This window comes from Odocoileus virginianus, chromosome 14 (assembly GCF_023699985.2).
Source record: "Odocoileus virginianus isolate 20LAN1187 ecotype Illinois chromosome 14, Ovbor_1.2, whole genome shotgun sequence".
Classification (NCBI taxonomy): Eukaryota; Metazoa; Chordata; class Mammalia; order Artiodactyla; family Cervidae; genus Odocoileus; species Odocoileus virginianus.
The window spans coordinates 43224985-43242042 of NC_069687.1; the positions used below are offsets into that span (position 1 = coordinate 43224985).

At 41.1% G+C, this 17058-nt stretch overlaps 1 protein-coding gene across 2 annotated transcripts; it reads left to right on the forward strand.

Moving 5' to 3' along the window:
* The first annotated feature begins 245 nt into the window (after window positions 1-245).
* Window positions 246-6513, forward strand: FST (follistatin). 2 transcript variants are annotated; one of them, XM_020901748.2, is made up of 6 exons: window positions 246-347; window positions 2301-2492; window positions 2926-3144; window positions 3466-3690; window positions 4340-4570; window positions 5312-6513. In XM_020901748.2, the coding sequence occupies exons 1-6, from the start codon at window positions 263-265 to the stop codon at window positions 5392-5394; spliced, it is 1035 nt and encodes a 344-aa protein (XP_020757407.1). In that variant the 5' UTR covers window positions 246-262; the 3' UTR covers window positions 5395-6513. The 2 variants fall into 2 exon arrangements, with proteins under 2 accessions (XP_020757407.1, XP_020757408.1); XM_020901749.2 differs by having other exon boundaries at window positions 4343-4570.
* Window positions 6514-17058: the final 10545 nt, after the last annotated feature.

Below are 17058 nucleotides of genomic sequence, written 5' to 3' on the forward strand. Positions count from 1 at the left end.
ACACACTGGGAGACCGCCCACCGCAAACCGCGGAGACCCCCGTCTAGATTTAAAGCGCGGCTGCGCCTGGCTTCTGACGTCCATTGAATCGCGCGGGCGGCCGGCGGCAAGCGCTGGGCTACGCCGGGATAGCTGCGCCCTCCGCCGCTCGCCTCTGCGACGCGCACCGCTTGCCAGAGCCACCCGCCGCCGCGCCAGCTCCCCGCGCCACCGCGCCCGCTCCCCGCGCCGCCGCGCTCCTCGCCCCGCGCCTGCCCCCAGGATGGCCCGTCCTAGGCACCAGCCCGGCGGGCTTTGCCTCCTGCTGCTGCTGCTCTGCCAGTTCATGGAGGACCGCAGCGCCCAGGGTAAGCGAGGCGGGATGCGCAGGGAGGCTCGGCGGAGGGCAGGGGTTTGTACTTTTCGGGCGTCTCCACCGGGTCTGTTCTGAGCAACTCTGCTTTCGGAAGATGTTGGGCCAACTTAGCGAGTCCGGGATGGAGAGGAGTGGGAGAACTGAAGGCAGTGACAGTTTAGGACTGAGAACCGAGTTTGGAGCGCGGTTATCCTTTAAAAGGAAAGGGAGTGAGCTGGAGTCTCTCTCAGTAGTTAGGGTTAGATGCTCCAAGTTCTGGACGTAATGAGTTTAGATGTTATCTCCCCTGTTTGGCTCTGAAGAAGGGGACAAGCATCGGTAGCCTGAAGATTGCAATCGATCCATTTGCAATCTAACATCTCTCCCTCCTGCATCTTTTGGATACTTTAAAAAATGACTGAGTGGGGAGGGGGGAATACTGAAATTTCCTCGGTGACTGGGGGACGTGGTTTCAGAAACTTTGCCCAAACTTGGAAATGAGGGTGCCGAAAATTTTAGAGGGAAGTAGCTTTCTGCCTAGTGGATGCTGCTTCTAACCCCCTCCCCCCAACCCCGCAAAAAAAAAAAAAAAAAAAAATTACTCCGGACTGTTTTGAGAAGTTTACAATTTTTTTCCCTTTTGCCTCATTCCTCTGATTGTTAACTTTCTGTAGAACAGTGAGGAACCCACAATTGATTTAAATTCTGAGATGCAATAAGAGCAAATTTCTAAAGTTTTTTTTTAAATTAGATTTATCTCCATTAGTCTTTGGGCAGAATTTTTTTAAATAATAATAGCAGCTTGCGGTCCAGTTATTGTTAAAGTTATATGGATGATTCATGAGACGTCTTCCTGACCAAACTTTGAACATTAAAAAGGAAGGGGGGGGGGGTGGATTACTTGGAAAGATATCTCGGTAGGTATGAGGTAGGGGTGTGTGTGTGTGTGTATGTATATGTATATATAACCGTGAAACGATAGTAAGTCCCCCTCCCACCTTGTTTCCCCCCGCCCCCAACCCTGGTACTTTTCTTGAAGCAGACTTGTAACTTTCCTGGCTTTAGCGTTATTTTAGGCGTGTTGTATACGGCCCCCTGGGCACAGCCCCTAGCCTCCTGCGACGCACTACCGCTCTGAGTTGCCCACCTTTCGGAGCAAGGCGCTGCCTGGCTGCCCAGGACGTGGGCGCCGGGGAAAGCAGCCCTCGGAGATTTCGAAAGATCGCGGTGGCCGCGGGCGTCCTTTGGGTCTGGCGGATTGCAAAACGGCCCGTCGGGCGGGCTGCGCCTCGAGGCCGCGAGGGGCAGCGCCGGGCAGGGCCCGGTTGCTTTTTTGCTTTCATTTTTCAGAAGTGCCTTTTGCGTTATCTGTTGCTGTGTGTGTGTGTGTGTGTCTGTGTGTCTGTCTGTCTGTCTGTCTGCCTGTCTGTCTGTCTGTCCGTCTGTGTCTCTCTCTTTATCTTTTCTTTCTCTCTCAAGTTCTACTTTCTTAACCCCTGTCACAAATAATACCCATACCGCCTACATGAAACCGACATGTAAAAACATCCGTCGCATCCTGTTTTTGTCAGGTTCTTTAATCTGCTCTTCGAGTCGCTGCAGGTTATGAAATGGGACGAATAAAAGTAAACAGTCTAGTAAAAGTCAATGCAAGCTGCACGTGTTGTGTCTGGGTCACTGGTAACTGACATTGATATGGCTGGAGCGCCCGGGCTTCTCGCTCTCGCCCTCCCTCCCGATCGCCCACCTCCCACCTCTTCAGTCTGGTCCCCCCCACCCCTCCGCCTTTCTCCACCCCTTCACTCCCTCTGATTTATTTTCTGCTTTTTCTCTGCCGTCTCTCCTCCACGCTCACTCCCTCCCCATCCCCGCCGGGTCTCCCCCTGCCGGCTCGCTGCCTCCCTCCCGCTACCCAGCCGGCGCCGCCCGCTCACTTGCCCACCTCCCCACCCCTGTCTCCCCGCAGCTGGGAATTGCTGGCTCCGCCAAGCAAAGAACGGCCGCTGTCAGGTCCTGTACAAGACAGAACTGAGCAAGGAGGAGTGCTGCAGCACTGGCCGCCTGAGCACCTCATGGACCGAGGAGGACGTAAATGACAACACGCTCTTCAAGTGGATGATCTTCAATGGGGGCGCCCCCAACTGCATCCCGTGTAAAGGTAGGGCTCTTCCTCCGCAGTCTGCAGGCCTTCAGTAGAGGGCGTCTTACCCTCGGCTTCCTCAGTGCCCAGCCGGAGTTTGGGACTGGAGAGCTTTGTTCGTGGGTTCCCCCTAACCGCCCCCAGCGCTGGTAAGCCATTCGGGCTGAATCTTGCCTGTCACACACAGGCAAAACAAGGGTCGCCAGAGGTTCTCGGACTTCCTAGCCAAAAGTGGCGGTGAAGCCCGCCAACCCTTGCTCTTTGAGGGAGATTCGGGTACCGGACGCAGCCCACTGTCCCCCACCCTTCCCTCTTCTCAACTTCCGAGCAACAGCCTAGCCCCTTGGGCTCAGACTCCTGGCTGCAGGATTGCGCAAGGCACCCCAGCCCTCCTGGCTAACCTGCATGGTGCCTGACCCTGGTTTTAATCCCTGCCTCTTTCAACTCCTAGAAACGTGTGAGAACGTGGACTGTGGCCCCGGGAAAAAATGCCGAATGAACAAGAAGAACAAACCCCGCTGCGTCTGTGCCCCAGATTGTTCTAACATCACCTGGAAAGGCCCGGTGTGTGGGCTGGATGGAAAAACCTACCGCAACGAATGTGCACTCCTCAAGGCCAGATGTAAAGAGCAGCCAGAGCTGCAAGTCCAGTACCAGGGCAAATGTAAAAGTAGGTCCTACCCGACCCTTCCTCCAGCCTCTGCTTGAGGTAGACCCACTGCAAGACCCTTGGGATGGGCAGTAATAGCCTAATAATAATAATACCAAATAAAGGAACCCTTTCTAACTTTATATTCTAAAGATTACTTAAGACACTAAAGGTTCAACCTAGAGTCTTAGTTTTCTTTTAAAAACTGCAGAGCTACCAAAGTGTGTTCCTAACACTGAATGCTTCTGTTTCATGATTTCCTTTAAACTGTCCACTGGCTCAGTCTGGAAGAAGGTACCTATTAACGTGTTTAATATTAATGTATTTCCCTCTTTGTTTCAGAGACCTGTCGGGATGTTTTCTGTCCAGGCAGCTCTACATGCGTGGTGGACCAGACTAATAATGCCTACTGTGTGACTTGTAACAGAATTTGCCCAGAGCCCACCTCCTCTGAACAGTATCTCTGTGGGAATGATGGAGTGACCTACCCCAGTGCCTGTCACCTGAGAAAGGCTACCTGCCTACTGGGCAGATCTATCGGATTGGCCTATGAGGGAAAGTGTATCAGTAGGTATTCTGGATTGAGGAAGGAAAAGAGAAAAAGTCTATAACTGTGATAAAACTGTGAGCTTAACCAATAAATAAACCCCAAACTTCCCGAAACTAGCTTCATCAAAGTCGGTGAACTGTCATAACCACCTTAAGGAAACCATTGTCTTCTGGATGCATTGGCATACATATTGAAATGCCAACAAGACACAGGAAACAGTTTTCCTTCTTAGAAACCTAAGAACTCACTCAATTTTACACATTTTTTTTAAGTGCTAGACTTGCTGGAAGCGAGAAATAATTACTTAACAGTTCCTAAAATCTGTTATCAGATTCTGATAACTGATAGAATTCTTTCTTTTTTTAAAAGATCCTACTTGTGGGAAGTAATCAAATACATATTTCACTGAAGGATACTATGAAATCCTGTTTTAAGAAAATACTGCAATATTTTCATGCTCTAAGCTAATATATAGGAAACTGGGAGTTTTGAGTATGTGTGTGTTTCAGTTTTATAGAGCGTTTTTGCACAGTATTTCCATGAGCCCCATTAGTGAGTAATAAAATATGTTTTATATGTTTACATTTATTCATTTATTGATAGACTAGAGAAAGGGGACAAGGCGAGGGGAATGGAGTTACTCATCACAGGTGTATTATATTCTAGAAGCAAAGTCCTGTGAAGATATCCAGTGCACTGGTGGAAAAAAGTGTTTATGGGACTTCAAGGTTGGCAGAGGCCGGTGTTCCCTCTGCGATTCACTGTGCCCTGAGAGTAAGTCTGAAGAGCCTGTCTGTGCCAGTGACAATGCCACCTATGCCAGCGAGTGTGCCATGAAGGAAGCGGCCTGCTCCTCAGGTGTGCTGCTGGAAGTGAAGCACTCCGGATCTTGCAACTGTAAGTGTGATTTCTAACCTTGCTGCAGTTTAAGGATTTCCCAGGCAAGTCCTAGGGAATGGAGACTTAGCACAAAAACTTCCCCCAGATAAGCCCACTTCTGTTTAAGTTAGGTAGCTGATAAAGTGCACCAGCAATTCAGCAATCCACAAAAAAAAAATCACCTGAAATATTTCCGGGTCTTTAGGACTTGTCTGATGATCATCAACAAGATCACCTCTAAAATAGCCCATTCCAGTCATCTGCCCCTAATTCCTTTTGTTTTAGTAGTGTGCTTTGCTGTTTGCTTTTATTAACACTTGAATCTGAACTAACTACTTCAAAGGTTTTTTTTTTTTTTTTCTTTTTCGAAGACAGCTTTCTGTTATCACACATAGGCTGCTGCTTTGCGCAGTTGCCCCTACTAACTAAATTAAGGACCCAAAGCAGTTATACCTAGAACACAAGAGCGCTTTTTATCTAATTTCAGGAATCTGCCCGTAAAACCTGAGCCATTGATTCTTCAGAACTTTCTGCAGTTTTTGACTTCATAGATAATGTTTCTAAAAAAAAAAAGTTTTTTTTAAAACTTGTTACATAACAGCAGATGCCAAAAACAAAACAGCATCTTACTGCAAGCCACATAAAAATGCAACGCTGTAATATGGCTGTTACAGAGGGCTTTGAAAACATGCACTGAGCTGCTTCTGCGCTGTTGTTGTCCGTATTTAAACAGCAGCTCCCCTGTATTCCCCCATCTAGCCATTTCGGAAGACACCGAGGAAGAGGAGGAAGACGAAGACCAGGACTACAGCTTTCCCATATCTTCCATTCTAGAGTGGTAAACGCTCCACCAGTGTTCAATGTTGACATAGCCTTTGGGCAAAAAAAAAAAAAAAGGAAAGAAAAAAAGTAAAAGAAAAAAATACATTGTCCATACTGTAAATAAGTGTATGCCTATTTATTTGGGGGGAAAACTATACATAAAGGACCTTTGTCCTAAAGCTCTCTCCCAGGCCGCCTTGTTACTCATTGGACCCGGAGAGGCAGTCATTGTGAGGTCTACTGGATGAGGCCCATAGTTGAGACTTGTAGACATTTATTTATACTGTGTCATGTTTTATAATTTATACATAAAATGTCTGGTTGACTGTACACCTTGTTTTTGAAGAAATTTATTCGTGAAAGGAAGAGCAGTTGTTATTTATTGTGAGGTCTCTTGCTTGTAAAGTAAAAGCTTTTTTTTCCCCTTGTAAACCATTTAAGTCCATTCCTTACTATTCACTCACTCATCTGTCTCCCTTCATTTAACTGTGTGTCGTTAGACTCTTTTCCACTTTAACCAACTTGCATGTCAGTTTCTGTCCTGTTTATTTATTGGATTCTCTGCTGCCTGTTCTGTACATACCTGATCCCTCGGGTTTTGTTTACAAGGAATCTTGACTGACCAAAAGGCATTATAACTCTGACTCAGATAGCAGGTACAGAGGATACATCTTTGAGGAAACTCCTGTTTCTGTTCTCTTGTTATGATGAAGACATCGGTGAGGCAGGTGGTGATAGCAATGTTGGGTTTCTAATCATGTACTTCCAAGATGTTACAGATCCAAAGAATTGAGTGATATGGGTGTCAGGAGCTTGAAAGAAGGGGAATGCTGTACATTCAACCTTATGTTAGGTGTTTCCTTTAAAAGCTAGTCTGCTGTACCTTTTCAATTAGTTCTTTTCACCCAATGCGTCATGAAAAGTATATCAAAGCTTTATCAGTTCAGGTTTCTTGCTTTTCATAATACTTTTTTCTGATGCAATTTTATATTTTCAAACATGGCAAGTTAAATATAAATTCATTTAAATATATAGTTTTATACTTTTCTACCATGTAAATGTGCAATGTATATAAAAGTTATAATGTGTATTTGTAAATAAATGATGAGTGAAAAAATAAAAAAATTTTAAAAAGCCAATGGTCTCAACTGCTGATGATGTAAAAGAAGTTGTTAGGACTTTTGAGTAAAAATGTGTATGATACATTCATTGAGAAATACAATTATCACTGAAATTAAGTGACCGGGGTAGTAAGAACTCCAAGGTAAATTACAGATCACCTCAAAAGGAAAAAGGAATCTGAGGTCCAAACACCCCTTTGTAGTAGTGATGGCATACTTTCCATTCAGCACTGGAGGAAACTGTAGATGTCCCTCCTTATGTGTCAAGCCTAAAGTTTCCTCTTTAAAATATCATGTAATAGATATCCTTGTCCCAAGCTCATCTCCAGAACCAAAGGCACCCTTTCTCTTTCCTCATCTAAATAAAGTAGATCTTAAATCTTTAAACAAAGCACATTACAAGGAAAAGTAAAAATAGACAGATAAACCACAGCGCAACCTAGGTCAGAATGTCAACTACAGAAATAAAGGCAGTATAATATTGAAATTCTAGAGACTTTTTGAGGTAAAGATGGAGCAGGGGTGGATTTCCACAATGGTCATGGTTCATGGAGAGTAAATAATGACACTTTCAAGGTAAGTGGACATGTATTAATGTTTTGCAGTTTGTTTTAGTCAACTCACACTACTAGAGCCTCAGATTGGCAGGTAGGGCATCAACTGGTTGTCCCAGTAATACATTGTAATACATAGTGATACATAACTAGATAATCACAAGTTTCCAACTTGCTGTGCTACTTCATTGCCTAAGTGTATTAAAAATATCAAGTACAAGATGCAAAGAAGTGACGATTAGAACCATAGGAGGGAAAGAGCAAAAAACAGTCAATATTACAAACATAGCTGAACAAATATATTCTTTCAAAGACTGTGACCCTAGTTCTTTCCAAAAGTTTATTCCTTTTGTGAAAACCCTCTGTAATATAAATAATTACAGGATTATAGGAGACCGTTGGCTCTCAACTATGGTCACCAAATGAGAAATTTGGTGGAGGCAGAGGGGCCTCTTAGGTGGGTCGAGTTCGTATAATAATTAGGAGCCTGTCGGTGCTATTAGCCTTAAGCCCCCTGTTCCCAGAGAAAGGAGAAGAGGTGCAGAAGACCAATGCTGAAAAAAACCAAGGGAAAGACAAAGATGGGAACTTCTGTAGTGCCTGGGAGCTACTGGCTTGCCACTAGGGTTGAACACTCAGGGAGGGAAACAGCAGGCAGACTGGTTTCACATCCTTTGCTGGAATTGATTTGTTACTTCATCCTGGGATGCTACAGATGCTTTAGAGTTGTCATTGACATCAGAGTGAAAACGTCAAATTTAACAGGCACCAATGTGTGTCTTGGCAAGGGTGAGTGATAAAATCAACAGCTTGCCCTTTAAACAACATCCGGATTATTTTAAAAATTTGTATTTCATAGTTGTCAGCATCAATCATTCACGTCCAACATCGGACAGTTTCCCTTTTTCCTTGTTAGAGTTTCTGACTTTCCCAGTAATCCTGTATTAAGCTAATTAGTACTAAAAAATAGAATTCTCTTTTAAAATTAAAATTAGGTTGATACCATTAGGCTACTGTTAGAATTTCAGTTAGGACTCACTGATGCATATAAAGTAATTAATATAAACAGTTACTAGTAACTAGTTTTAATTAGTATGAGTACATCCTAATCATTAGTAATTACAAAATAACAAGTAAAAATAGCAAAAAATCTATCATGGATCTAATTTTCATCAGATGTCCACTTCAATTAAGATTTTTATCTCCTATATGGGTATGTGTGCTGTGTGCTTAATCGCTCAGTTGTGTCCAACTCTTTGCAACCCCATGGACTGTAGCCCGCCAGGCTCCTCTGTCCATGGGATTCTCCAGGCAAGAATACCCTGCCCTCCTCCAGAGGATCTTCCCAACCCAAGAATCAAACCCAGGTTTCCTGCACTACAGGCATATTCTTGCATTGAAAGAATCAAAATTGGCAATGAGAGAATTTTTGACACCTAAACCATACCACCAGGGAAGCCCATATGGGTATAACAAAAATAAAATCTGACATAATTGGAATCATTCTCAAACAATGCAGCACAGTGTAGTACTTGACCTTAGACAAGAGCCTGTACCCAAAGGGGATAGAGCACTGTATAACATTATTGCCACTGGACAATATTAGAATACTGTCCATAAATTAAAGCATTGTATCAGTATCAAATTTACTGAAATTAATCATTGTAATATGCATACAAGAGAATATTTCTGAACTTAGGAAAGACACACTAAAGTATTTAGGGGGAAAGACCAAAACGTATGCAACTTACTCTCAAGTGATTCACAAAGAAAAAATACAGTTTTAAGTAGGGTTTTTTTCCCCCTCTAAGTGTATTCAGAGAGAGCATACAAATAGTAAAAGAAGTAGAGTAAAATGTTAATTTGAGTGAAAGGTATATGGATATCTTTAATACTATATTTTTGCAACTTTTCTATAAATTTGGAATCATATCAAAAAAAGTTTAGAAATTAAAAAAATCATTCTTGGGAAGAGATGCACAGTAGACTGCTTTTCCCAGTCTCTAGAAAAGCAACTGAAATAGAGTCATTTTAAAAATTACTTTACATGACCAAAAGACAGGAAAATAATTCCAGTGACTGCAAAGTCTAGAGAATCGAAATTGGCAATGAGAGAATTTCTGACCCCTGAACCATACCAAGAAACAGCTTTTTCTTTTCCATAGCCATCTTAAAATTTAGAGTAATTAGTAGCTTTGCTAAAGCACTGCCAACACCCAAAACCTCAGTTCTCCCCACTGCTTGCTATATATTAATTAGACAAGGAATTTAACTTCTCTGGGCCTCAGTTTTCCCGTATATGTATCCAGGACAATGAAGGTGTCTCCCTCATAGTAGTGTTCTGAAGATCAAAAGAAATAAGGTGTGTAAAGTGCTTAGATCTGTGCCTGGAATTTAAAAAGACAGCCAGTGAATATGTCCTCTAGGACTGTACTACTTGTTATTAATTAAAGAAAAAAAAGGGACTTCCCTCATGGTCAAGTGGTTAAGATTCTGCTCTTCTACTGCAGGTGAGCAGAACAGCCAAAAGGAAAAAGGGTGGAATTGTGGTTCATCAACCTCTCTACCTTGGAAATACAATGAATGAGGAATGGCACCAATCAAGCCCAGAAGCCCAAATGTAAACAATTTATTTTAAATTTTAAACTATTTTAACCACGTTAATATTTAACAAAATATCACAAAGTTCTAGGTGCTATAGCAAAAGTTCACAGTTCAAATAACAGATGGAGATACACTATTTTTCATGGAAATTTAGAAAAAATTCAATCACCCAACATTTCCAAAACCACAAAACGTGCCTTTTGTCTTTTCATTCACATGCCCAGCACAATCCCTGGTAAGTAAATTAAATTAAATCTGTCTTTAACTTTGATATGATCTCCTACATGAGGACTACAGATTCCTAAAGATAGCAATAAATTATTTCCAAGTGAGCAAAAATCCTAATATAATTCAAATATTGTACAATTATCTTGATATAAAAAGATGATATATTATTTAATTAATAAACTCATTTATTAAAAAACATTTTTCAAAACCTGGGTCCTAAGACAGGCACATTTCTGTTCTTCCCATCCCACTTTCCATTCAGATCAGCAAACAATCCTTCTCCAGCCAAAAGTTGTCATGTAAATAGACTCCAGGCATGCCTGCCCTGCGTATTCGGCAGACCTGCCCAGACATGTCCAAATCCCAGCTTCAATTTAGCTGGAATCCCCCCATGAGTATTGGATGGTCACTGGGTTTTGCCATCCTTGGACCTCAGATATCTTGGCTGGTACCATCAAGATTCCTGTGGCTGAGTCCTTCAGACACTTAAAAACATATTCTCCGGATTACACCAAATGTAGTCCTGGCAGAGCTATAATTTGTCATTTTTCTATTTTAAGAATATGGCCCAGGAACCAACTGGTACGGTCAGGAGCCAGATTACCCCCACCAAAAGTCTCTTGTATTAATTCCCTAAGGACTAAGATCTCTGGCTAAAGAACGAGTATAAGCTTTTCTCAAGAAGTTGGGGCAAGCAACAAATCAGCAGCAAAATCAGAAGCCTGGTAAGACAGCGTGGGCTGTACATCCATTCAAGTTTTAAGAGATCTCTATCTTTTCCAGCACCAAAAAAAAAAAATTATGGGATGATTTCCTTGTCATGATGCATCCCATAAGCAGTGGTGGCAGTGAAAGACCAAGGCAAAGGTGAGTCTCTATAGTTTCTTGAGACTGCTGTGAGCTTTATGTGTCAGTGACAAGGGAAGAACTGGATTACTCAAAAGGCAACCAACACCTGAAATTCCTACAGTCTTTTATAGACTTAGTGCCCCAGGAAAAGATGAGATGTCCCAATGAGATTTAAGCTGGACTGGCTAGGAGTTGTGAACTTGCCTTTACCATCCCTTCCAGGCATATGTATTGCATGGCAAGTTTATTAATAAGAGACACGAATTTTGAATGAAGAGTAGTGACATTTCAACTCTGGTCCTCCCTTCAGTTGACATTTGGTCCACTTTCCTTCTCTTCACTCACCTAGAGCTCCTTCCAGGAGTTCTACATCACCGTTTTAGAATAGCACTTCAGCTTTATCCATGGGTCAGGAAGCCAAGGCTACTTCTAAACTGATCCTAAGTTCTTCTAAGAACAGAGAGACCTAAGCGATCAAATGAAATAGAAACAATAATAAGTGACATCCTCTTCGGAATGCATCCAGATGCAACCACACCCCAAAATCTATAGCCTAAACCAAGAATTGAAGTCCCTCTCAAAATTTTTTGACATTCTATCCCTCCTGGCCTGTTATCTTTCCCTACCTCAATTACCTCAATGATTTTCTCACTAGAACATTGGTTCTATGAATTCGTGTCCATTTCCCCACACTCTCTGGCCAAAATCCTAACTATGGATCAGTGAACTCAACCCCTCCACATCTATGCTTATGCTGCTAAGCAAGGATGAAATCCTCCAAAAGTACCAGTATGTGCCCTTGTACAATTATTGGATCTAATCTCAGGTTCTTTAAAAGCCCTATTTTACGTAACTCTCTATCCCCATTTCCCTTCCTGGCACTTCCATGCCGTCACCGCTGTCTTCCAGCAGTGTGTCTACCACTCTTCTTACTTTCAGCGAACTTTATCTTATCTACTCAACTAGAAAATTGCTGCCATCAGGAAAGAATTATGTCAGCTTCCTCCACTGCCAGCATTACCATAAGTTTGCCAATTCCATATCATTTGTAATAACCTTCCCTCTAATCTCAAAGAATCTCATTTTCATATCTGTTTTCCACCACACCCCCATCTCTTCCAGAAATTCACTCTATTAATCGAGCTCTCTCCCCATAATTTTAAATGTCTTCCTCTATAGTAGTTTTACTAATCTGAGCCTATAAATATGTTTCATAAAGAACTTTTAAAGTAAGGATAAAAAATGGAAATAATTAGTAAAACTTGCCTAATTCAACACACACACACACACACACACACACACGTGCATGAGCCAGCCTTGGCTAGCCCTTAAAAAAAAAATAGAAAACCTTCTTATCTCTCCTATATCTCCTCCTAGACACAACCTACGGAGTAATCTTCATTCTGTCTCCACTAGCTCACCTCTCCCTCATTCCTCAACCCTCTGCAATGTGGTCTTTCCTCCTATTATTCATCTAAAGATGTTTGGCAAAGGTTATCAATGACTTCTAAGCTCCCAATACAATGGACACAATGGACATGACTCCCTCCTTAACTAATGAATCACTCTTTGATTTGTATACTGTCAACCCAACTCTGCTCTTCTCAAATCCTCTTTTGTGTTCCCACCTGCTGTTATCTCACCATTCTTTATGTGCTGCTTTCTTCTCACCAGTAAAGCAAGATCAAAAGCTGGCAACTTAGGGACTGCATCCAATTTATATTTTATTTGGTTACACACACCTGTAAAACAATTTTGTATTAGTTAACAATATTTTAAAACTTGGAAATCCCACACAAAAATCTGGATTTCTCTTTCTCTTGAAAAATCTGAGAGCCAGTGATCACTGGGTCTGTGAGCCCACACAGGCACAACCACCAGGAACAGAGAAGACAGTGGTAATTCTCTCCTTTAGATGAATACCTGCATCTCTCATGTCACCTGTTCTCCTTAATTCATATGGTTTGTTTCACTCTTCTACCTGATCTGACTGCTCTTTGTAAGCCAAGAGTTCCATCCTCCACTCCTCACTGTTCAATCTATACAGCCTTCTGTATATTCCAATATCATCATATCATCATGGTTTTCATTGCAATCCAAAAGCTGGTGACTGAAGATTGCTATGATGAACTCTGACATTTGGTTAGCTTCCGCTCATACCTTCTCTTATATGATCAGGAAATTGGACCTCCACAATAGACCCGCAAAGTCTACCACCCCTAACAAAGGGTGCCCCTCACTTGGCTTTTCCTCACATGTTATGTTGTCAGTCACTAAGTCATGTCTGACTCTTTGTGATCCCATGGATTTTAGGCTGTCAGGCTCCTCTGTCCATGGGATTTTCCAGACAAAATTACTGGAATGGGTTGCCATTTCTTCTTCCAGAGGCTCTTACCCACTCTGGGATCAAATCCATATCTCCTGCTTGGCAGGCGGATTCTTTTACCACTGAGCCACCTGAGAAGCCCATTTCCTCACATAGATTCCTTCCAAATCAAAATCTTATATGAATAAATCTGATTGGTGAAACTAAGTCCCCAACAAGGGAAGCTGGGAAATGCAGGGTTACATTCTAAATTGGGAAAGTAGAATAATTCAGCATAGAGAAGTACAAAGTAGCGAAAATGTCTCAAAGGTTTTGGCAGCTACAATGACAGGTAAATACCACAAGATAATCTCAAAAAAGACAGATATAAAGTTGTTAAAAGTAAATCTGTAAGTGGCTGTAAGCCAGAGGGAGAGTATAAAATTCATCAACTTCAGGAAGTCTCAAGAATGTTTTCTCAGAAGCACTAAACAACCAGGAAACTGTTGCCAATCTGCTACCAGCTAAATTCGCCACCCAGTAAAATGACAATCAACAAACACTCTGCGTTGTTCTAACACAATTCAGAGGAACATGGAGAGGACAGAGACATAGAACAGAGAATGACAATATCAGGCGGAGAAGCATTTTCCCAAATAATAGAATGCTTTGCAAGTGAAAGCTTTCTGACCTCCAGCCTCTAGTAGATGAGTGCAGGAGCTCATACTTAGAAATAAGTAACTGCGGAGTCTGAACTCAACCTCAAGCAAAGACTGATAGAAAACTAAGAATTCTCTATTAGCAAAGGTCATCTATGGGAAAGTCAGATCTCCAATCCTGATGACATTGTATCCACATCAAGATATACATTTTCCTTCACCAAATTCAAGGGCAGAGGGAATGAATATATATGAAATCAACGTTTTGAAAGTTGTTTTGTTTGATTTATTGATTTTTTTTTTTCCATTTAAAATTCTCCTGAAGTGCTTTACATTTTACAGGTCAAAAATTACACCTCAACAAAAACTCACAGGTGACATTCATTCATATTTTATGACAGCAGTTTGAGAATCAACTGTAATTTCTTTCAAAAATCTTATATATGAACTCAGTATTAAATTAACACAAAATTTCGGGGACTTCCCTAGTGGTCCAGTGGTTAAGAATCTGCCTTCCAATGCAAGGGACATGGGTTCCATCCCTGATCTGGGAACCTAAGATCCCACAGACCACAGGGCAACTAAGATCACACACCACAACCACTGAGTTCATTCCATAGAATCCTTGTGCTGCAACTAGAGAAAGCCCACATGCCCCAACAAAGACCCAGCGCAGCCAAATTTTTTTTAATTAAAAAAATTAGAAATAAAAAAAATTAATACAAAGTTTCAATAGTTAATTAGAAAACAGAAGCAAAGTTTTATCTATATATAATAGATCAATATAAAATTCAGAATTTGTCAGAGAAATATTGTACCTTTAAAAATTAGCCAATATATTCAGGATAGACAAATCTGTAGAGACAGAAAGATTAGTGGTTGCTCAGGGATGGGGCAATGAAAAATAAATGTGTTTTTTTTTTTTAATATTCTAAAATTGATTGTGGTGATGATTGCTCAACTCTGTAAATATATAAATACCATTGACATTTTAAATAAATAAATTGTAATGCATATGAATTTCATCTTAATGAAGTTGTTTTAAAAAAAATTCCAAGATAATTTAAATGGAAGAATTTAATATTTTCACTTACTTTTACAACTATTTTAGCTTTACAAGAATGGATTTTTTTTTCTTTCTTTTTTTAAGAATGGATTTTTTAAAATAAACATTATTACAATTCAAAACATCTCTTCTATTTGTGTATTCATATTTACTGTAGATTTCTCTGCTGTTAAATATCAGTTTTGATGGTAGTAAATATAAACCAAGAATTGAAATTATAGCTCTGGAAAATGTAGTCATTTTAGCTTCAGTAGATTTCTTTTCATGAATTAAAAATGCTCCATGCTTTCTTTTAAAATATATTTATTATATTTTTATTATCTCTTTGGGAGAAGGGTATGCTGTATGTTATGTGGGATCTTACTTCCCTGACCAGGGATCAAACCCATGCCCCCTGCAATGGAAATGTGAAATCTTAACCATTGGACCACTAGGGAAGTCCAAAATACTCCACGTGTTCATCTCAGTTTTATTACCACAGAGATGGTGAGAAAAGGGGAAAAAAGAGTTTACCACTGTCTTTCTTTTAACGTTACTAAAAGAATCCTCAGATGAAGTAAATGATAAAAATCCCAATCTTATTATATCCTACTTTTCACTGAAGACATTTATCATAAAATTAAAAGAATGACAATGAGTAAATTTATATAAAAACTTTACCAAAAGAAAGAATGATTTTGGCTCCACCTGGCTATTAGTACTAACAGTCTTTAGGCAATTAAATATGTTATCACATGTTTTTATTGGGGTGCTGCCAATTTCTATCAGCACAGAAGTTAATTTTTTTTCCCCCCTTTTGGGTGTAAAATGATGTTGGAAAGGAGAATTATTAGTATAGAACAGTTTAATCTGTGGTAGTATTTTAGTGTTGCTTGCTGTGTTTCATCTTGGAAATGAAAAGTTTGCAACCTTTTTGGCAAATATATTTATGCACACTCAGTCTTTCTGATTAAAACAAATAATTCCTTCTTTAAGAAGAATTTTCACTCCTCAAATTAATATGCTTTATTTTCCACTTAGAAACTCAGTGGAAAACTAGGCCCTAACCATCTGAATGCTAGTTTTCTTTAGTTCAATTAAACTGTTTTTCACAAATTGCAGTTTTAAAACTACAGCTTTCCCTTTCAGAAGAAGGAAAGAGCTGACTATGTCCTTCCTTCTTGACAGAGCCTGATCTTTCATAAAATCCTCCAATCTTAACTCAGGTTCTTATTCTTTTGTTCAAGTTGGATGTGCCTTTTTAAAAAAAGATTTTTAATTTGGTCACTCAATTCCTTTAATGGGGGAGGGCAGACCTGAGAATTTATGTGAGCACTTTCTTGTTTATCTAGCATATTAATTATATGTCTCAAAATATGAAATACAACATTTCTCTGAGAGGTAAGCAATTAGTAACCCTGGTCTGTGGCAAACCCCGACTACCTTTGGGTGATTATGGAAACCCTATGTGAATTGAAGAAGAATTTTAAGGGAAGATTTTTCACTGGATACCTGCTCAGTATATATGCATATGTTATGTATACAACAGATTATGACAATGATGCATTATTGCTTATTTGTCAGAGAAATGCATACACTATTTGCTCCATCTGGGAATTTGCCCAGAGGATTTTAATGCAGGCAATGAGTGCTGAATGTGCTGATTATTCTGTTTGCATTTCCACTCCCATCCATTCTCCATCCTTCTCTTCCGTGCTCTGTGTCCTCAAAGGCCAAGCCCTGCAGATGTCCCCCTGGGGAGTGGTTTGCCTCTAGGTTTGACCAGGCCAGTGAGTAGAGAGTAGAGGATGGGAAGAGAGAGATGTGGGGTACAGGCTCCTGCCCCCTCCCTTTCAGCACAGACTCTCTGGCAGCAGCTTCTTCCCTCTGCAACCACCCAGCAGAAGCAGGAAGGCCCAGTCCACACATTTCTAGTTCCCTTTGAGTCCAGGAGCTCTATATCCTGCCCTTGTTCCTTTTCTCTAGGGAAAGTAAGGTCTTTCTATTGTTGCTTGTCTAGGTGCCATAGCTTCCTTACTCTCTTACCCTCCGACAACACCACTGCAGGTAGTTCTGTCCTGTGTGAAAGTGAAAGTTGCTCAGTTGTGTCCAACTCTGTGACCTTATAGGCTGTAGTCTGCCAGGCTCCTCTGTCCATGAAATTCTCCAGGCAAGAATACTGAAACCGGTAGCCATTCCCTTCTTCAGGGGATCTGCTCAACCCAGGGATGGAACCCAGGTCTGATATTGCAGGCAGATTCTTTAGCATCTGATCTACCAGGGAAATCCTGTGTGAAAGTTCTGCAAATCCTTGGGGTC